The sequence below is a fragment of the Suricata suricatta genome, chromosome 6 (genome assembly GCF_006229205.1).
Source record: "Suricata suricatta isolate VVHF042 chromosome 6, meerkat_22Aug2017_6uvM2_HiC, whole genome shotgun sequence".
In the NCBI taxonomy this organism is placed as follows: domain Eukaryota; kingdom Metazoa; phylum Chordata; class Mammalia; order Carnivora; family Herpestidae; genus Suricata; species Suricata suricatta.
The window spans coordinates 9,312,226-9,334,568 of NC_043705.1; the positions used below are offsets into that span (position 1 = coordinate 9,312,226).

At 38.6% G+C, this 22,343-nt stretch overlaps 1 protein-coding gene across 3 annotated transcripts in view; it reads right to left on the minus strand.

The window, feature by feature from the left end:
- Window positions 1-22,343, minus strand: part of COMMD10 (COMM domain containing 10) — a 197,503-nt gene that overhangs the window by 24,306 nt on the left and 150,854 nt on the right. Inside the window, exon 6 of one of the 3 annotated variants that reach the window (XM_029941567.1) lies at window positions 21,402-21,663. The exons of the other annotated variants lie outside the window; for them this stretch is intronic. Within the exon in view, the coding sequence (XP_029797427.1) occupies window positions 21,661-21,663 (3 nt within the window). The 3' untranslated portion in view covers window positions 21,402-21,660. Of the gene's footprint in view, window positions 1-21,401; window positions 21,664-22,343 lie in introns of those variants that run through there. 3 annotated transcript variants of the gene reach the window in all.

Consider the following 22,343-nt stretch of genomic DNA (forward strand, 5'->3'; position numbering starts at 1 on the left):
TTGCAACCTGAAGAACCAATACAGTAAAACCTTGGACTGCGAGTACTTTGTTCTGGGAGTGTTCCATAAGACAGGCAAACAATTCTAACACATTTTAACTTGATAAACTAATGATGCCTTGCAATACAAGTAGTACGTGATGCCTAACATCACATGATCATAACTGAACCAATGGTTCTTGAAATTCACTTTGATATAGAAGCTCTCTGAATTGCAAGCATTATTTCCAGAGTGAATTATGCTTGCAACCCAAGCCTTTACTATAATTGACAAACATTACTTCTCAGTACATAGCTACATTCATGGAAAAGTTGGGGGTATGCTTAAGAAGTGGCTAAAATATCTGAAAAGATTTAGTGTGGTATTTAATTAAAAGATTTTTTTAAAAAAGATAAAGAATAACCCAAAACTAAAAATAACTATTTAGTATACATAAAACACACACACAAAACAACACAAGAGTGCCCCCGCCCCCAAAAGATGCCATTTGTTTTATTTACAGCCTAAAGTCCAGAGGTCGGTGTAACCTACAAAGAAAAATGCGGAAGTCACCAGGAGAAATCACAAGGCTGCGGAATGAGCAGAGTATGACGTGGTTCATAAACTGAGTCGGAAAATCACAGGTTTGGGAGGTGGCCCAAGATTTCTCTGTGTGCCAGCTTTCCCAGCTGGGCCTGGCAGGAAATCTCCCCTCTAGAAATACTTATGTTCTGAGAATGGTACGTCAGAACTTTGAAACAAGGTGTTCTCATGCAATCACTTACCTGACAGTAGAAATGAAATTTCGTTAGGAGTGCAAGTCTTTTTAATGTTATACTTTAAATATTGGCAAGTTACAGGAAGAGAATTAAATTAAAGAGTATAGGAAGAGTAGTTTTTGACTATTATTACTATTTTAATTTTTTGAGCAAAAAAGAGTGCAAAAGCATGGGGTAGAGAGAGAGGCAGAAAGAGAATCCCAAGTAGGCTCCATGCTCAGTGCGGAGCCTCATGTGGGGGCTCAATCTCATGACTCGAGATCATGACCTGAGCCAGTATCAAGAGTCAGAGGCTCCACTGACTGGGCCATCCAGGCGCCCCAAGAGTAGTTCTTCAGAAGACAGGTTTATTATTTTTTTTGCATTAACAGCAGACCTATTATTACTTCAGCTATAGAGAATGTCTTTTAAAATTAAGATGTAAAACAACATTAAAATCTATAAAATATTTTATTTCTTTATAGGAAAGTGATGTTAATCCATAGCACCTTGACCAGATTCTAGTTTGGATCATTCTCCTCCTTTGAACAATTCTCCTACAGTTAAAGAAGAAAAATGTAGCGATTCAATTTAAAAATAATCTACAATTTGGATCTATACTTTTCTAACACCTCCAAAATGATGTAAAGTTTCCACTTTTAAATAAAAACATGTGTGTTATATTCAAGGATCTGTGTGAGCACAAAGATTTTTCTATTCTATACATTCACACTAACTTTGGCCACTCTCATTTTCATTTAATTATAGAGTAAAATCTATTTTAAATACGTGATGCAATTTCTATCTATGCTCTCTGGCCAAGTTTTAAAAAGTTCCTGGGCCACCCTCCTCTTCCCACTTCAATTCACCTAACTCCGATGATGGACTTCGTTCTCCAGGGTTTAGATTTTGTGAAGATTCTCCATCATGGGCAGAAGTCCCGGTTCCCCAGGTTCCCACTTCCATCCTTCCACAGTTCAGGTTCAATTGTCTTCTTCTTATTACTTCGCTCAAGGATGTTATTATATACTTTTGCTAATTACTACCCATGAACACTTGTCTTTTCTCCAAATAATGCATTCGTTCCCAGTGCCTCCTTCAATGAGAATGTACTCCTCTGACTGACTTCCACATGGCAAAGTCCTGCCATTTTTCAAGGGTTAGTCAGCCCAACACGTCAACCACAAGGCTTTCCCCCACCTCCCAAAAGGAATGCATCCCTCCCTCTGAGCTCTGGTATCTTCCATACTTGAGGTGCTAGCGCAGCCCTAGACACATTCTACCCAGTACTGAATTTTTTCCCTGGATACAACATCAGCTTTCTAGTAGGATGAGAGCTTCTGTTGGTTTGGGTTTTGTCTTCATTTGCGTCTGGCACAGCGGTTGTGAGTGTGGTCTCTTGTGTCAAACTGCTTGTATTTTAAACCAGTCTTTGTACGCACACGGCATATTTTATGCTCCACGTGTACTTAGCCCAGAGCCTTGATTGTAACAGACGTTTCATATGTGCTTACTAAGTTGAACAGAATTTTTTTTTTGGCTCTTTAAATCGAATGGAAAATAAAGCCATGTGTAAAATACTGAGTAGGGAAAATAAAAACAAAACCTCTCTCAAACGTAACATTTTAAGTAAGCAGTAAATAAATAATTAAACACAGAGTTATATAAATGTTGTCCAAATACATTACTTTTTGGAGAGGGTGTAAAATCACTGCTTAGAGGTAACCTAAATATGGTTACAATTCTGAAAGCTATTTTCATACCTACAGGTTATCTGAGAGACCCTTCAGATGTAAAATGAAGGTCGCCAGTTTCAACAGCATCAACAGAACTGCACACAAAATCCTGACTTTGGGCACAGAATGAAAAAAAGCCAGTATGTAGAATACTGTTCTAGGCAGAGAGCTTGGGGAGGGACGGCTTCCTTTCCCACATGACACTGCTTCAGATTAAAATCGCAACATCCAGGGGCGCCTGGGTGGCTCAGTGGGTTAAGTGTCCGACTTCAGCTCAGGTCACGATCTTGCGTTCTGTGAGGTCGAGCCCCGTCGTTGGGCTCTGTGCTAACAGCTTGCTTCTGATTCTGTGTCTTCCTCTCTCTGGCCCCCACCCCCAACTCATGCTGTCTCTCTCTCAAAAGTAAATAAACATTAAAAAATTTTTTTTAATTGCAACACCCAGCTACTTTTAGATATAACTCTTGAACACAGACTACCAAATAATGCAGAACTAGGTTACTGTTTTGTTAAGTAGACAAAAATGACTTCAATAAGATGAGTCTCTGGAGTTCTTTTCCACCAGTGACCTAATCCAGAGGTGAAGCCATAATTATCGGTATCAGAAACATTTTCACTACTCTTTTTCATGAATACATGTGAGCAAAATGAAATTCCAACTGTTCCAAATATAGTCAGTATCCAAGATGTTTAGGACATGAACTTACTCATGGTAAGTACTATGTAGCCATATGGTACAGACTTGTACTATACGACAGACTTGTACTGGAAGCAAACCTAGACTTGTTTCAAACAAGTACTGTATTGTTCTCGATGGGACGGCAGATAAATCAAATGAGGTCTCAGACTAAAAGAACTGGCCATATTTTTCATCAAGATGACGCCTACCTTTCAAAGAGGTCAGGGCGTTTTGCAAAACCTGAAAGAAAGGGGATCTCTCTCCATCACGTTCCTAATTAGGAAAAATACATGCTAAGACAGGCAAATGAGAAATCAGCAATAGGATACAGGGGTCAGACCCAAGAGTCCTAATGGAGCTCGCAAGGCTGTGTCTGTTATGTCAACAGGTAGGTCTTGAAACTGCACGCTTCTATTTTCAATATAGGCACTGTGGCTAATGCCCTTTTCTCTTCGGATAAGAGAAGAAAGTATGACTTGTAGAAAATCCAGTCTTGGCGCGCTGAGGGCTGAGGCGGGTGGAGGGTCATGGCGGCGGCAGGTGCAGTGAAGTGCTGCAATACGGCGGGGCTAGATTTTAGTGGAGGGATATCTCGAGTAGCTGAACTGCGCCACACAGTACATTTTCTAACTACTGAGGAGGATGAACTAGAATGTTAAACAGCATTCTGGCTTCATCCATACATTCACAATTTGACAAATCTGCAGGATAAAACTCTTTTATCCCCCCAGCACCGTGCCCTGCACTGGAATCACCAGGAGTCACCTAAGGGAATGGGCCCCCGAGAAGGTACAGCCAGATGCAGGCGACCTGGCGGGAGGGAGGCAGAGCCTGAACCGGCTGGCCTGGTTTAGGGCCACACTCGTAGTGAAAGGCTCCTCAGTGCTGGCATTTGAAAACACCAGGTTCACACTCTGGATCAAGTCCAGGCTTCTTCGGTGCTTAATCTTTCCGGCAAGTATGGTTTGCTGCAATTCAAATACATTGGAACATTTAACACATGTTCAAGGAAACTCCTCGAAGAGCACAGTATGAACTATTTGTTTTCTAAAATGCATGTGTCTAAATAAAAGCTTGCTTATCTGTTAGTGAAAAACTTCTGTAAAACCATAGAAATTGTCAGTCAGGACAACCAGATAGCAAAATTCAAGTTTTTTTTTTCTTTGCTACATTAACTATTTCTATTACAGAGATTAAAGAGATAGTTTCCAGAGCACCGTTTTTGAATTTTGTATTTTTTTTTTAAGTAGGCGTCATGCCAAGCATGGAACCAAGTATGGGGCTTGAACTCATGACCCTGAGATCAAGACCTGAGCTAAGGTCAAGACTCAGATGCTTGACTGGGTGAGCCACCCATGCACCCCTTATACTTGTTTTTAAAAAGGTAATAACATGCCTTATAATACAATGACCATTTTAAATGTAAGACTGTAAAATATTTGACATAGAAGTATTGCCAAATATTGTCCAAATGGGCCTAATCCGATTATTTTGGAAATGAAGAACAAAGTTCTAAAAAGTTCTTTTGTTGTACAAGTAAAAAATGTAAAGAACAAAATGCAGAAGCATTTTATCTTTGACTCAATTCAGAACAGAAGACTTGGGAATGCACACATTTGGACCTCAAAACCAATACTTAGGCAATAATCCATTTCTAATGAGCAGAGTCATACATTTCCACATAATGAACACTGAAAAAACTGGGCCTGGATTCATTCTTCAACTCTAAGAAAATCATACCAAATAGCTAACGATTAAATCCAGGCATTATAATATTGTTATAGTATTGGCAATTAAGAAATAAAGATTTATGGATAAAATAAAAACACATATGGCGGTCACCTATAAATCTTCTTAGGTCTAACTCTGAGCCCTGTAATGACTGTTCTCCTTAAATTTATTCCGAAGAGCAACAAAAAGAAATTTGTCCATAACATGTACTCAACTTCCACTTTGTTGCCAATTACACTACCTGATTTTTGGAAAGTTTTGAGGGACGTAAAAGTTTTTAACACAATAGGTAAGTGTGCGCCAAGTGAAAAATGTAAAAACGTAGACTCAGAAAAGAGATGAGAGGAAACACTGATTTGAAAAGCAGCAGAGCACTGAGACGTTAAAAGTGCCAGCTCTGGGGGCTGCCTGCGGCTGAGTCCTGCTCCCTCCAGCAACTGCGTGGGGAGACTTCACAGAAAGTAATTCACCTCTCCATGCCTCACACTCCTTCTCTGTAAGTGAGTTAGCTCAGGCTTGCAGTGAAGACGTTATGTCATTTGAGGTCTTGGAAGAGCAAATGACAAAGTACGTGCTCAATAAATATTAGCTAAGATTATTAAAAACTAAGGGAAAGAATATATCTGACACCGATACGCTACAAGTGGCTGACTAGTAACAGCAGGGATTGATGACAGATCTAGAAGACACAGAGTAGGGGCATGGAATCCACTGGTAAATCTTAAACAGAACAATGAGAACTGATAAGTGAAGATAAAAGTAAGAGAAACTAAAACTCAGGGCCAGGTGACAGGAATGAAAAAGCCAGAGATCTGTACATACGCAAAGGCTGCTAAATAAAGATGACAAAAGGGATGAAAATAAAGAAGAGGAAACAGTTTGGTGTTTTGGTCAATAAAAACCAGAAAGATATCAAATAAATGCACTGAAATGAAAACTTCTATACATGGGAACATTTTTTTTTCCATGGTAACATATTTTTGAAAAGACTCCGCAACACGCTGTACTGATCAATTTGATAAAAGAAATTTACTAAGACATAAAAAAGAGTACAGGGGCGCCTGGGCAGCTCAGTCGGTTAAGCCTCCGGCTTCGGCTCAGGTCAGATCTTACATTCGTGGGTTCGAGCCCCGCATCGGGCTCTGTGCTGACAGCTAGCTCAGAGCCTGGAGCCTGCTTCCGGTTCTGTGTCTCCTTCTCTCTCTGCCCCTCCCCCTCTCATGCTCTGTCTCTCTCTGTATCGAAAATAAATAAAACATTAAAAAATAAAAAAAAAAAGAGTACATATTCACATCACTTTACCTTACTAAAAAATAAAAGTAGGAAACATCACCACCCTCCACACCGTTCCCCCTCCCTCTCCCCAAAACCAAGAAAATCCTCCAAATACTTGTAGAGCTACTGAGTACTACCACGGCAAGATCAGCCAAACCTTAAAAAGGAAAGAGCAACTGTCCCATCAAGATTTTCCACATTCAGTATCTCCACGGGTACACCTCTGATTTCTGATTGCATCCAGATTTTCCATTCAATAAACAGTTTTGAACATTATAATCAACTTCTTTTTAATCAAAACTAGTCATATTGGCAAATTAGGTAGTACTGAGAAATGCAACTCATTATGGCAGTTTTCTTTCTAAGTATGTTTTTAATCAGTTTTGGAGGCAGGTGCACTTTTAAAAGAAAAGCAGCAAATTTCCATGGGCTACTGATGTCTCTAAAGAAGAAATTGGTTTTGCTAGAAAAAATAAAAGAAAAATGAAATCAAATTTTCTAAGTCTCCATGAGGCAGTTCATATGCAAAACCACTCGGACTGATTTGTTAATAATTCCTAACTTTCACAAAGAGAACATGTTTCATGTTCTCCTATTTCTGAGGAATTTAATGAAAAAGTATATAATACTTATACCATAAATAAATCAGTACCATACTGTGTAAACCAAACTTGTTATATATTCTCTTCCAAACACCTATTAGCAAACTTTGTTTCAAAATGCAATTATGAAAAATATGACAAATTTAAGCCTGGGGTCTAATTTTTAAATTGCATTCAATTTTCCAGATATGAAATTAATTACAATGAGGTTATAAAAAAATCAACTTGTCCGTTTTAGCAGATAATTAATTTACTTGAGCAGATTAGCTGTTGCTTTGCCTGAGTATTAATATAATCCCTGACTTTCTCTTTCTACTGAATTATGTATAGAATTAGACAGTGAAATTCTTTTACAATCCCCACTAAAGTATGTGCCTACTTCTTTTAATGTTGATAGTTAAAATGCGCCCATCAAAATGTTGATGTGCCATGCTATTTTTGAAAACAATGTGCCTACTTAATAAAATGGGTCAATAATGAGTACTGAATATATAAAAATAATCCATGTTACCTTGGAATAGAAATACCATTCATTTAATTGGGGCACCTGGGTGGCTCAGGTGGTTGGGCAACTCTTAGTTTCTGCTCAGGTCATGATCTCATGGTTCGTGGGATCGAGACCTGAGTCAGACTCTGGACTGGCAGTGTGGGAAATGCTTAGGATTCCCTGTCTCCCTGCCCCTCCTCCACATGAGCTCTCTCTCAAAATAAATAAAACATTAAAAAAAAACGTAAGCAACTTTTTCTTAAATAGGATGACTCACAAAAAACAATGCCCAAGAAACGACTCGGATCTCAGGACTTTAAAGCTGCTTTCCTCTGGGGGAAAAATGAACTCACGAAGAAGGTTAATGCTAAATAAATGGCTTTTATAGATTCATTAAGTACTATAAACATAACAGTTTCCTCCCTTTAAAATATGTTGATAAGCCTCCATTAAATGGCTTCATCATCTTCCCAGTTTCTCATAATTTCAAAGTCTGTACTTTTTTACATTTTATTTTTTGGAGAAAAGGAATCACAATGGCAACTGAGGACACATTTACCTCTTCCCGTTTCCCTCAAATTTTACACAAAATGTATTAAGAAAAGAAACATTAATAGCTCAGGAAAACAAGAAAGCACACCATTGCAGAAAAGAAAATGTGAGAGGAAGTTCTATAAGCTAAAAAGCAGAGGAGATTTAATTAAAGGCAAAAAACCAAATCAGAGAAAACTGGAGTGAAAATAAGCAAAGGAAAAGCTACTACAGAAGCTCCGAAGAAGAAAGCTCCTGATCAGTAAAGAATAAACAAAGGAGCATATTTTTGTGACAAAGCATAAAGCTCTGTGACCCTGCAGAGTCCCAGAGTGCACAGTGGGATTAGAGGAACAGAGAAAGGCGTCAGGTCACTTATGGGAAGGAAGTCTTAGAGGCCAAGTTCCTGCAACAGGGAATACCCAGCCAGCCCTGTAAGGGCATTGTGTCCTGTAAGTCACTGGCTGAAGGCTTCTGTAATAAGAATCTGATCCCCAAGAAATAAGAACAGATTCTCACTTGGACTGAGGAGTAAATACTCGGCAACACCAAAACTGCTCCACCTAGAGTTTCAACTAGACATACAAGCAACCAAGAATCACCGATCATTTAAGGAAAATTTAGCAAGTCATCACACAGGAACTAAAGAAACAGGGGCACCTGGATGGCTCAGTTGGTTGAGCATCTGACTTCTTGATATTGGCTCCAAGTCCTGATCCCAGGCTTATGGGATCAAGCCCTGCGTTGGGCTCTGTGCTGAGTGTGGAACCTGTTTGGGACTCTCTCTCTCTCTCTCTCTCTCTCTCTCTCTCTCACCCCATCCGTCCCTTCCTCCCTACCCCTCTCCCCTGCTCCAAAATTAAAATAATTTAAAAAAAGACTCTAAACTGAAGAAGTAATATACTGGCAGAGTAAAATATAATTAACATTCTTAGAGAAATAAAGACAGCACATCAATGACAAAGAAAGGAATGAGCTCTTGGTATTTTGATAGGGATCCCATTAAATCTGTAGATTACTGTGGGTAATACAGACATTTTAACAATATTAATTCTTCCAATCCATGAGCATGGTAAATCTTTACAGTGTGTGTGTGTATGTGAACTTCAACTTCTTTCATCAATACCGTAGCGTTTTCAGAGAACAGGTCTGTCACCTCCTCAGTTAAATTTACTCCTAGGTATTTTATTCTTTTCAGTGTAATGGGAAATGGGATTGTTTTCATTTCTCTTACTGCTATTTTATTATGAGTATAGAGAAACGCATGGCAGAAATGTAACATTTTAATTTTGCATCCTGCAACCTTACTAAATTCCCTTATTGGTTCTAATAGTTTTTAAGGTGGTCTTCAGGGTCTCCTATATATACAGTATCATGCCATCTGCAAATAGTTCACTTTTGCTTCTTTCTTTCCAATTTGGAGGTTTATATTTCTTTTCCTTGTCTGCCGTGGCTAGGGCTTCTAGTACTATGTTGAATGAAAGTGGTAAGAGGGGCATCTTTATTTTGCAGGGATGGCGTTCAATTTTCCCCCACTGGGTATGACATTAGCGGTGAGTCTGTCATACATGTCCTTTATTATGTTGAGGACATTCTTTCTATATCCACTCTGCTGACAGTTTTTAATCATGCACAGATGCTGAATTCTGTCAAAATACTTCCGCATCTACTGAGATGATCGCTTGAGTTTTGTCCTTCACTTTGTTAACGTGGTGTACCACGTGAATTGATTAACAGACACTAGGTCATCCTTGTACTCCTGGAAAAAAATCCCACTTTATGTTGGTGAATAATCCTTTAAATGTATTGTTGAATTAGGTGGAAGGAAATAAGAGGTAAACTTCCAGGGACGCCTAGTGGCTCAGCCGGTTAAGTGTCCAACTCTTGATGTCGGTTGGCTCGGGTCATGATCTCACGGTTTGTGAGATCGAGCCCCACGTCAGGGTCTGCATTGACAGCATGGAGCCTGCTTGAAATTCTCTCTCCCTCTCTGCCCCTTCCCCGCTCTCTCAAAATAAACAAAACATTACAAAAAAGAGAGATACAAACTTCCAGTTATAGAATAAGTAAGTCATAGGGATAAAAGGTTGTTCTTTTTATCCTCTGTCCCATAGGGAATATAGTTAATGACAGTGTAATAACTTTGTACGGCGACAGACAGCAACCACTTGCTGTGGTGAGTACTGCCCAACGCGAGGGATTGTTGAACTTGCAACACCGCACGTGTGCAACTAACAGAACACGCGTGTGAACTATGCGTCCACAAAAAAGGCTCCTGTGAAGCACTTCTACAAAGCTAAAAACATGACCAAAATGACAAAACAAAGCCTAAAAAAGGAACTGAAAATATAAAGGACGCATCTAAAGATCAAATTTCGCAGCCTAGATGAGAAGGACAAGAGATTCTCCACAATCTACTGCCAGGTGAGAAAAACATAAGGGAAATGGAAGGTAGATTTAGAAGCTCCAGTAGCCACCTAACGGAAGGATAAGAGTGAGACAAGTGGTGAAAAAGTAATCACAGAAATAAAAGAAAAACAACTTCCCTTGGCTAAGAATAGATTCGGGCTTTCAGACAAGAGTGGGTGGAGGCACCTAAAGGCAGACACTAATAATAAAAACTGATAATCACATGTTCATATAATAGCAGAACTCTGTGGACACAGATTCAAAATCTTGTGGAGGAAGGGGTGGGGAGGAGGGGAAGAGAGAGAGAGGGAAATGGGTTATCTACAAAGGTATTAAAATCATATGGATACCAGAATTCTTTTTAACAAAATCAGATAATGAAAGTCACTAGGGCACTGTCTTCAAAATTCTTCAGTGCAGAATTCTGTCAAGTCTAATAAGCAGTCAAGTGAGAGATTAAATGTACATTTAAAGTCATGCAAAAACTCAGGCTAGCTTACACCTTCAGAAACAACCTGAAAAAATTACTAGGCCACCTGGGTGGCTCAGTCAGTTAAGCATCTGACTCTTGATTTTGGCTCAGGTCATGATCTCATGGTTTGTGAGTTCAAGCCCCACATCGGCTCTGTGCTGATGGTGTGGAGTTGCTTGGGATTCTCTCTGTTTCTCTCTACCCTGCCCCCCTCCCCAAAATAAATAAATAGGGACGCCTGTGTGGCTCAGTTGGTTAGGCGTCTGATTTCAGCTCAGGTCATGATCTCACAGTTCATGGATTCGAGCCCCACATCAAGCTTTGTGTTGACAGCTTGGAGCCTGGAACCTGCTTCAGATTCTGTATCTCCTCTCTTTGCACCTCCTCCATTAGGACTCTGTGTGTGTGTGTGTGTGTGTGTATGTGTATGTTTCTCTCTCTCTTAAAAAAATAAACTTAAAAAAATTTTTAAATAAATAAAAAAAACAATAAAGGAATTACTAAGGGTCAATTCTAGGAAAATAAAGCAAAACAAAACAAAATTAATGAGGAAGATGTAAAATAAAACTGTAATATCCGAAAGCAGAAAAACTAAGTTTAAATAATTACTGATAAAGTTAAAAAGAAATAACAATCTAAAATTAAAGTACAAAAGTATTTTAATGAAACCAGGAAGGAAATAATAGATCTATACTAAAAAAGTCTAGATACTAAAAGAATACCAATATACAGTAAGACAGCTTTGGGATGTCCTTGAAACATCCCTTTTATTGTTATATAAAGAAATGCCAGACAATGAAAAACAAAAAAAGATTCAGTTCCTATGCTTCTATAGTTAAAATGAGTTTGCTTCACTCCAGATATACCCATATGTAAACATCAATAAATACTTATTGGTATGTAAACATCACCATCGCACAGTTCCTGGAGCTACCGAGCCCTCTTTAAAACTAACTAGACAAAAATGATAATATATGGCATTGAATGTCCTATATGGAGTGGAACCAAATAATGAAATCAGGTGTATGGAACTGTGCTTCAGAAAGGTTCAGTGTTCATTCTTGGAAAATACTTCTCCCAAAGTTCAGATGACCGCAGAAACTTTTTGTTTCATACATTTTTTTTTTAAGTTTTTTATTTAAATTCTAGTTAGTTAACATACAGTGCAATATAGTTTCAGGTACACGATACAGTAATTCAACACACTATATAACACCCTGTGTGCTCATCACAAGTGCCCTCGCTAACCCCCATCACCTATTTGACACATCCCCCCTCTCCCGCCTCCAATTTGGTGACAATTAGTCTGTCCTCTATAGTTAAGAGTCTGTTTCTTGGTTTGCTTCTGTCTCAGTCTTCTTTTCCCCTTTATTTCACTTCTTAAATTCCATATGTGAGTGAAATCATATGGTATTTCTTTTTCTCTGACATTTGGCTTAGCATAATAATCTCTAGCTCCATCCATTTTACTGCAGGTGACAAGATGTCATTCTTTTCTGTGGGTGAGTAACATTCCATTGTGTCACTGTGTGTGTGTGTGTGTGTGTGTGTGTGTGTGCGTGTACACACATCTTCCTTATCCATCCATCAGTCAACAGACACTTGAGATGTTTCTGTAATTTGACTATTGTATATAATGTGGCTATAAACATCAGGGTGCATGCATCCGTCTTGAATTAGTATTTCTGTGGTCTTGGGTAAACATCTAATACTGCAATTGCTGGATTGTAGAGTAGGTCTATTTTTTAACTTTTTGAGGAACCTCCATACTGTTTTCCTGAGTGGCTGCTTCAGTTTGCACTCCCACCAACAGTGCAAGAGAGGTCCCCTTTCTCCACATCATAGCCAAAACCTGGTGATTTTTGTGTTGTTGATTTTAGCCATTCTGACAGGTGTGAGGTGATAGCTGAGTGTAGTTTTGATTTGTATTTCTTTGATGATGAATGATGTTGAACATCTTTTCATGTGTATATTGGCCATCTGTAGGAATTCTTTGGTAAAGTCTATGCATGTCTTCTGCCCATTTTTAAATTGGATTGGTTTTGGGGTGTTGAGTTTGACAAGTTCTTTATCAATTTTGGATATGAACACTTCATCAGGTATTTCACTGGCAAACATCTTCTCTCATTCTGTAGCTTGCTCTTCAGTTTTGCCAATTGTTTCCTTCACTATTCAGCTTTTTATTTTGATGAAATCCCAACAGTCTATCCAGGAAAAAGCCACTATGACTGATCTCAAAGAAGTTGTTGCCTGTGTTCTCCTCTTGGGTTTTTATGGTTTCAGGTCTCACATTTCGGTCTTTAATAATTTTGCATTTATTTCTGTGTACTGGGTAAGAAAGCAGTCCTGTTTCATTCTTTTGCATGTTGCCATCCAGTTTTAGCCAACACCATTCACTGAAGAGACTTCTTCCCACTGGATCTTCTCTCTTGCTTTGTCAAAAATTAATTGACCATATAGTTATGGGTTCATTTCTAGGTTTTCTATTCTGTTCCATTCATACATGTGTCTATTTTTGTGCCAGCACTATACTGATTATATTATTATAGCTTTGTAACAAAACTTGAAGTATGGAATTGTGATGCCTCCAGCTTTGCTTTTCTTTTTCAAGATTGCTTTGGCTATTCAGGGTCTTTTGTGGTTTCATACAAATTTTGGGATTGTTTGTTTTCGCTCTGAAAAATGCTTTGAAATTTTTATAGGGATTACATTAAATGTGTAGATTGCTTTGGGTACTATATGCATTTTAACAATATTTGTTCTTCCAACTTTCCTATATACGCATGGAACTAGTCATTTCTACAGCACCCAGAATAAGAAACATAAACGTCTATTACAGATTAACATCCATACCCAAATTATACTTCAGCATCATCATGTCCATACTTACTGACCTTTAGGAACAGGTAAAACAGTGTTCTTTATATATTCAGTAACTCCAACATGAAGAGAAGCTGGAAACTACCATGTGAAGTCTCCCCGGTCTCCAAGTTCAGTCTCATTCAGTGATACAGGATCATCTTGGACTTTACAGCACTAGGGTTAACTTTCAAAGATTCTTTTCTTCTGATCATATATCCATCCAGAAGCCAGGCACAGCATTTTAATATAGGAAAATGTTATGGACTTGCCACCCTTGGGATATTTTTCAGATGCTTTTGAACATTTTTGTAGAAGGTAATTTCAGTCATGCATATTTGAGCTAATTTATTTAGCTGAGAATGAATACAAAAATAGCTCCATATGCATATCCATGAAAATTTAAGAAAATGAGAAAAATTAAGATTGGGGGTAACTGCGGTGGTTCTGAACATTGCAACTCAATTCGCATTAGCAAATGTTTTAATGACAAGAAATACGTTCTTCTCTGCCACTTAATGAGATCAACATTTCTCAATGTTTTAATAAAGCATTTTATATCTCTTACAGGCAGAAAAGAATACAACCCGAGAGTCTAAGTAAATCTGAATTTGCGGTTAGCATCTATGTACACTATTAAATATCTGTGCCAGCTTATGCCATCATGAAATTCAAACTGAGATTATGAAATGTGAAGATTAACTGTTCCTAGAACAATTCCCATCAAAAGATGAGCAAATAAAAATATATTCAGAGGTAAAAAGTAGTTTCTGGGAGATTCCTAAGGCCGGGCCACCAAAAGTGAATTACTCTTGAAAAGAGAGTCTGGTGCAATTTGTGAAAAATTTGCACAACAGGGAACAAATACTTAATGAACAGTAAAAATGGAGATAACAGAACACAAAAGCAAGCATTTGTAGTAATGGGACGGCTTCAGAAACAGCAGACACGCATAATCACGCTAACAGGCCGTCTCTGTAGTTCAGTCTGGTGGGGGGCACGCAGCAGTAGCCCTGCGCACACAGACGCACTGGACACAGGCCAGCTCCCCGCTAGGCAGGTGCGTTGACAGCCACGCTGCAATCCCTCAAAGGCCAGAATAACGCAGGCCAATGTGTGCAGTGACAAGAGGCACAACACAAACCTTACCCCTTCCCACATGGTTTGCTCCCTGTCTCCTGGGACGAGGCTGTGGTTTCCGGCTCGGGGAGGGAGACTCCTGTTGTCCTGGTGTCCTGCACAGGCCTGTTTCCAGCTCTGCATCTTCCTCCTGCCCGTCCTCATACTCACAGACTGTCAGCGCCAAGGCCTTTTCGGGTTCGGCCGGGTGCTGGGGTTTCCTCTGGTCTCTGGGGCCTCCTCATGGCTTGTTTCCCCCATCAGCTCACTCCTATCTCTTTCTCTCACTACCTGAAAACCGGCAGGCACTTGTGAGTCTGGGTTTGTTTGTCCCCCCCCGCATGAATCTACTCCTTTATGTGCCTCTCTGTGTCTGTTTCCGTGAAGTCTCAGAAGGGGCTGGAAGTCCTCCTGTCTGCTCAGGCCTCTATCCACACTGGCTAGGGCTACTTGTCAAAAAATCTTTTTTGATATTTATTTTATTTATTTTGAGAGAGAGAGAGAGAGAGAGAGAGAGAGAGAGAGAGAGAGAGAGAGAGAGAGAGAATATCCCAAGCAGGCTTTGTGGGGCTCGATCTCATGGACCTGAGCAGAAATCAAGAGTCAGATGCTTAACCAGCTGAGCCATCGAGGTTTCCCTCTACTTTTCAAAAATTTTAAGCAGCCCACTCCCATCTAGTGCCTGTAACTGTGCCTAACCATCTGCTAACCGGTAGCACAGCTAACCTTTCTCACCTCTAAACAGATTCTAAAACTCCACATCATTTCAATTTAACATAAATTGATGGGAAATCAGCAGTTATTTTCATACCTGAATGATAACAAATTGCTATTGCTACACCCAATGCTTACTTAAGAAAACCGAATCCCTCCAGTGAGTCTCAAGAAGATTTTCTGTTTCAAGTTCAAGGGTGTCTTTACAAACTAAATGAGAAAATGTATTTTTTTCCAATTATCTTGGCAAATGAATAATTATCAATTAGTTGAAAGATAATGAAAATAAAAATCCTGCTTTTTTTTTCTCCCAAAGAAGGCAATGAGTCAAAAGGATCAATGACAATAATAATGAAAGTCTGGGAGAATAGAGTTTACCATTATTCATAAAACCAAATTTGAAAAAAGAACAATAACATATTCCTTAAAAACTCTAGAAACAGATACTAATTTTATGACAAACACACCATTGAATAACAAATATGATTAAGTGACTTATGTGAGTCACAATTAATTGAATCATTATGTTGATTTATTACTTTACTGCCATTGTCTCATTGCTGGTTCATAAAATCAGATGTGAACTGATCTCCGGCCAAGAATTTCCAGAGACACAGAAGGGTAACAAGAAGCAGAAGTCCTATAAAGGCAGCTTAAAGTCTGCGCCATATTATGCGCTGTGTTTAAGATTTTAATAAGCTATAGAAAAACATCCTGGAAAATGACAGAACAGGGCAACATTACGTGATATGCGCCCACAGAACATCTCCACAGTGTCTTCTCATTGCTAAGGTCACTAGTTGGTCTCACAATCTCAGTTCTTTATTTATTAATGCCTTAGTACCATTAGAAACAAGAGTTGCTTTAAAAAATTTGTCTTAAATTTTTTGTGTTTGAGAGTGAGAGTGAGAGAGAGAGAGAGCGAGAGAGAGAGAGAGAAAATCTTAAGCAGGATCCATGCTTGGTGCAGAGCCCGACATGGGACTCGACCCCACGAACCATGAGATCATGACCTAAGTCGAAATCAAGAGATTGATGCTCGGCCAACTGAGCCACCCAGGCACCCGAAGACAAACGTGTTTAGAATAAAGATCCTACATTAAGACAAATGTGCACCAGAAAGTCAGACTCTGTGGTTTACCCTGGTGTGGCCATTTACTTTCCTCACATGCCTGACAGATGAAAGATCTCAAGGCTGATCCACAACAATCAGGAGAATAATGTTTGGGAACCTACATAACTATTGTTGTAAAACAAAAAGTAAAGCATTTTCCAATAAAAAGTAAATACTTACTTGTAATCATTTATATATTTGAAGTAGCCCAAACCCTAACAGTCCTGAATAGACCAAGGTAAAGAGAGGAGGTGATAAAAAGTTTAACTTTAAAGGAAGAATACACTGATAACCATGCTTTGAGGTGGACTAGTAACAAAGTTCGAGAAGTGTGTTTTCTTTCACTAAAAACAATAAAAACTAACGAAGACAGGATTACTAACATTTAACACAACATAAAACCTTAATAACGTACACTGAACTACTTTTGGTTTTTACTTTAGTGTTTTTGTAAGTTTATTTATTTTGAGAGAGAAGTGCAAGTGGGAGAGAACAGAGAGAGAGAGACAGAGAGAGAGGGGAGAGATAGGGAGTGAGAGAAAACCTCAAGCAGGCTCTGCATCGTTTGAGCCTGACATGGGGCTCAAACTCATGCACTGTGAGATCACAACCTGAGCTAAAATGAAGAGTCAGAAGCTCAAATGACTGAGGCACCCTGGCGCCCCTACTTTAGTGTTATTTTTAAAGACTGTTGGAAAAGTAAAGAATTCAAAGACTTCTCTGCACAGTCAGGCCATAGTGGTTTTCAACTCTGGTTCGGACAGAACTAACATGGATAACTATTAAAAATTTTCTTTGGTCAGGGCCACTCCCAAAGATTCTATAAGTCTTTAGGCCAAGAAAGATGCTTTAAAACAAACAAAATAAAAAATTACATCAACAGAAACGCAACTGCTCTGATGCCTGCCAAGGCTCTGTGACACCTGGCGCCGGCCAGCTCTACTTCTCACGTCTTCCTGGACCTTTCCGAGTCTTTGGTGCAGAGATCCTTACTCTTCTCTGTCATCCAGTTTACCTTTTCTAACTTGTGTTTTTCTTTGCTCTTTAAGGCTTTACTCTAATTCCAGTATAGTTAACACACAGCGTGTATTAGTTTCAGGTGTACAATACGGCAACTCAACACTTCTGTCCATGCATCACCGTCATCACAAGTGCACGCCTTAATCCCCATCGCTTTTTCTGACTTTCACACTGTACTTTCTCTAATTATTCCTTTACAGGGCTGCCCTGCAGTTCATCTATATCAGAACTTAAACTTCAGGGTTGCCTCAAAGCTACAATGAAGTCAACGTATGCATTCGAAACGTTTTTTGAAATGTTTATTTTTTATAATGAGACACTGAGAGAGACAGACAGAGACAGAGTGTGAGTGGGGGAGGAGCAGAAAGAGAGGGCCACACAGAATCTGAAGCAGGGTCCAGGCTGTCAGCCCAGAGCTCGATGTGGGGGGTCGAACTCACAAACCAGAACAACATGCATGACCTGAGCCGAAGGTGGACCACTGTACCACCCAGGTGCCCCTAATCTCTATTTTAATGTTTATTTTTTAGAGAGAGTCTAAACTTTTATTTAAGGGGAATTCAAGGTCACTGAGAGATGACTATTTAATGAATACTTTGGTGTTTTGGAGCACATGGTAGTACAGAGTCTAAGGAAAAATACTCAGTGTTTGTTTCTTTATTCAGTTAAGAAACACAATCCAGGGGCACCTGGGTGGCTCAGCTGGTTAAGTGACCGACTTTGACTCAGGTCATGATCTCATCATAGTTTGTAAGTTCAAGCCCTGGGTCGGACTCTGTGCTGACAGCTCAGAGTCTGGAGCCTGCTTCCGCTTCTGTGTCTCCCTCCCTCTCTGCCCCTCCCCCACTTGCAGTCTGTCTCTCTCTCTCTCTCTCTCTCTCTCTCTCTCTCAAAAATAAATAAACATTAAAAAATAATAAAAAAAGAAACATAATACATGACAAAGAGTATGAGTTTACGGTGACAAGTAGCGCACAGTGATGTATCAGCTCACACCTGGCAGATTTCACTGGGTACCCCAAAAGGGCTGGTTTGGAACTCAGCAATCCGAAGAAAAAACTTTGATAATCTTTTGGTCAAAAGCGTCTCTGAGTGAGAAGAGAGACTTTTATCAGTCATGATAGGAGGAGCTACTGTAGCGGCCTTGAATGCTACCTCTCTTTTGGATTTAAATAGATTATGTGGCCTAGAAACGGCTAGATGTATTGAGATCTGGTTTGAAATTTGTTTCCTCCAATCTCTTGCAGTTTGGAAAATGTTTATGTTTTTCCAATAGCTTTTATCCGACCTTAATAATTTCTAACTTCTTATTCTGCAACTGGTAAGCTCATATGAGTACCATAAGACTAATGCTGATCTTATGAAGCTAACATACATAATTTATCAACCTTCAGACTACGTACACACATCAGTGGGACACATATACTTCAGAAGGTGCTCTGAGTACAATACCGATTTGCACTTTTGTTTTTCACTCTTTATATCCAAATCTAAAACGTTTTATTCTAGCCCAAATGCATTAGAACTCCAGTTCATCATAATTCAAATTTTCTGATAATTATGCAATCACCTCTAAAAACTAATGGCTACATTGGGGAGGTTACTGGAAAACTGGATGCTTAAATAATTCCAGGAAGCCTATTTCCTTCCTGATTATTTTGAAACCTAATTAATACTATGATGTTCTTTAAATTGTTTTTCTTTTGACCTTACCCTCACATACAGATTAAAGAAAAAGTCAGAGGATTTTATTTTTAATACAAGGGATTCTCTTAATACTGAAATGACAATAACTTAAGAGCTAGAAATAACCCCAATTTTCTACTTTTTTTGGTAAAGATTCCAAATTAAATTGTCCAAGATATGAATAGATTAGGTCAAATAAACAAATTTGAGTTTGTTTTGAGCTGAGAGATTTCTTTTAAAATATGTCAATTCCTGCGTAAAATAGATAATATAAATGTGCTTTTATTCCAAAGCACCATTTGTAAAAGGTCTAACTTTGGGCCTCCTGATCCCACATAAGCAGCTTTGTGAAAAGGAGAGAAGGAGCTAGATGACATTTATTGTGCTTAGTGATTAAAGTCATCATAAACCACAAATTTATGTATTGGGAAATAGAAAAATTCCTTAAAATACAAAAATCTCTGCTCGGCTATTAAAAAAAGGGAAGAGAAAACTGCCATGATTTTTTCTTAACATTTCATGGTTAGTTAGTTCAAGTCTTCAGTCTATCCGAGCAAATCTTATAAACAAAAGAAAACCTTTAGATAAATCATTTGAGGATTCAAAAGAGGGAAATAAAATGATTAAATCTACATTTTGGAAAAAAACAAACATAGGTCCTATGCCTAAATAATTTGAGACTGTTTATTCCCAAATTAGAATTTGTAAAAATCTGGGGAATAACTTCTGTCTTATAGAATATTTTCTCAAAGTGATATCAAGTGGATTTTCAAATAAAACTTTCTGGCTGAACTGTCAATGAGTGAAGTTTCCTACCTGACACTATATTTTCTTTTATTTAGTTATTTATTTATTTAGAAGATTCTAATTGGTTTTATTAAGTGAATCATGAATTGGGCGGTGTCCCATCTAGCAGGTAGAGGGGAGCCCCCTCCTACGTGACAGTTTAAATAACTTACTTCACAATATTATTTAATTCTAAAAAGCCTGACACAAAGTGTGGTCTGTATCAGCCAGGAAGTGTTTAATATAATACTAGGATGTGGGGAAAAAGATGTATTTAAGTATTTTCTAGTTTTTTTCTGTTTTATGTAAAAATGGGTATACTGTATACATATGATACATATAAATAAATGATACATATAAAGAGTATACATATTCCCACATTTTTATTGATAGGGCATACAATCAAGGAAGGTTGGAGTAAAAAAAAAATTTCCAACAATAACGCTGAAAAAAATTTCACAATATTAGAATGGAATTATTTCTTACAGAGGACACAGAAAATAGAAACCATGAAAGAAAATGTTGAGAAATAAATGAGATAAGTTGTATCACAGCAAAATTTAAAATTTCCTTTCTTCAAAAGCTACCTTAAGAGTTTGAAAGCAAGCCACTGAGTGTAAAAAAAAAATTTCAACATATACTATCAAGAAAAGGCTTGTATCTAAAATATCAACAAATCAATATGAAAAATAAGGCGACCTGAGAGATAAATGGACAAGAGATTTGAAAAGTCACTCTATATAAGTGGGTATCTAAATAGTCAATACACATGTCAAAAATGCTGAGCTCACTAATAATCACAGACATGGAAACTACAAGTTAAGTGTAACACCTGTCTACAAAGTCACCAGAAATTAAAAACACAATACCAAGTTTTGAACATGTGTAGCAACCACAGCTCTACACAGCTGGTGGGAAGCGAATTGGCACAGCCCAAGCTCCAAAAAACTTGATTATCTACCAAAATTGAACCCGCGATCCAACACTTTTTTTCTAACTCAAGAAAGGCACACCCATGTGCTCCAATCACAGTAAGAACCCAGATTTCTATCAATATGAAAACTGGCTGAATATGCTTTGGTCACACTACATAAAATATACATAGGCAGGGACACACAAACTAGGAATCTCACAGATACAGAGTTCAGCAAAAGGACCTAGAGGCAAAACAGTACATTCCAACTGATCCAGTTTCTATGAAGTTTATCAAATGAACAAAACTAATCCAGCATATTCAAATAGTAGGGAGAGGGGTAACTCAGGGAGGAAAGAAGGAATAGCGGTTAGGAATCGGTCAGAGGGCTTCTGGGAGATGCAGATAACGTTTTCTTTCTTCACTGCGTGGTGGTTACACGGGCATATTCACTTTCTAGTATCTCACTGAGCTATAGGTAGTTGATACTTGATTAAGACATATGGACACCAAAGGCTAACTTCAGCGACGTTAGTCTGAAGATGAATTTATTATTTTTTTTAAACAATGGGCAAATTGTTCTTCGGACTTTTCAAAAAATCCTGATGAGAGGGAAAGAGAACACTATTTTAGCATAATAGCTAAAATGTTCTCATTTTTAAAAAAACCATCATTGGCAACTGTATTTTTTTTATTTTAATTTGTTTAGAAGTACCAGTGGAGACTTAAAAGTCTTGGAAGAAGCCAACCGGGAGGTGAACAGCCAAACATGAAGACCGCAGCCGTTCCTTCACTGTAACCAGAAACAACAGATAAAGAGGATAAAATGAAATGTGTTTAACATACAAGTCGGGTTGTACAGAACTGTTTAAGACCCGTATGAAAACAAGTACTTCTGAACGGAACAACACTACTTCACGCTCCCTTCCAGGCAGAGAAGTTATCTAAATTAGTTGTACTCAGCTGTGTCAAGCTCAAGAGCCACTTCATAGGAAGCTGAATTTTACCTTGGAGATGGAGAGCCACAAACTTCACTGCCACGTTCTCAAGGGCTTGCCTCTAACAGCACGCCAGGGCTGCACACTCTATGTAGGAAGTCAGAGTTATATTTGCGTATTTGTTTTGTTACCCGCAGCATCTAAGCTGCCTTTTGTGATGTATCCACTGACATTCTGGTTTGAACCAACTGGGCTGAACTAAAGCAGCAGCTCTGATTAGAGGTGGAAGGCTTTAAAGATGTTCCAAAGCGGAGTGGGGGGAGGTGATAAAACCTGTTGGGACATACAAGTTAAATATCTCTGTCCTAAAGAAAGAGAGAGCACCCAGATAGACAAAATCATGAATGAAGAAGGGTCTATTACAACCAATCCCTTAGAAATACAGGCAATCATCAGAGATTACTATGAAAAATTGTATGCCAGCAAACTGGACAACACAGAAGAAATGGACAAATTCCTAAATGCGCATGCACTG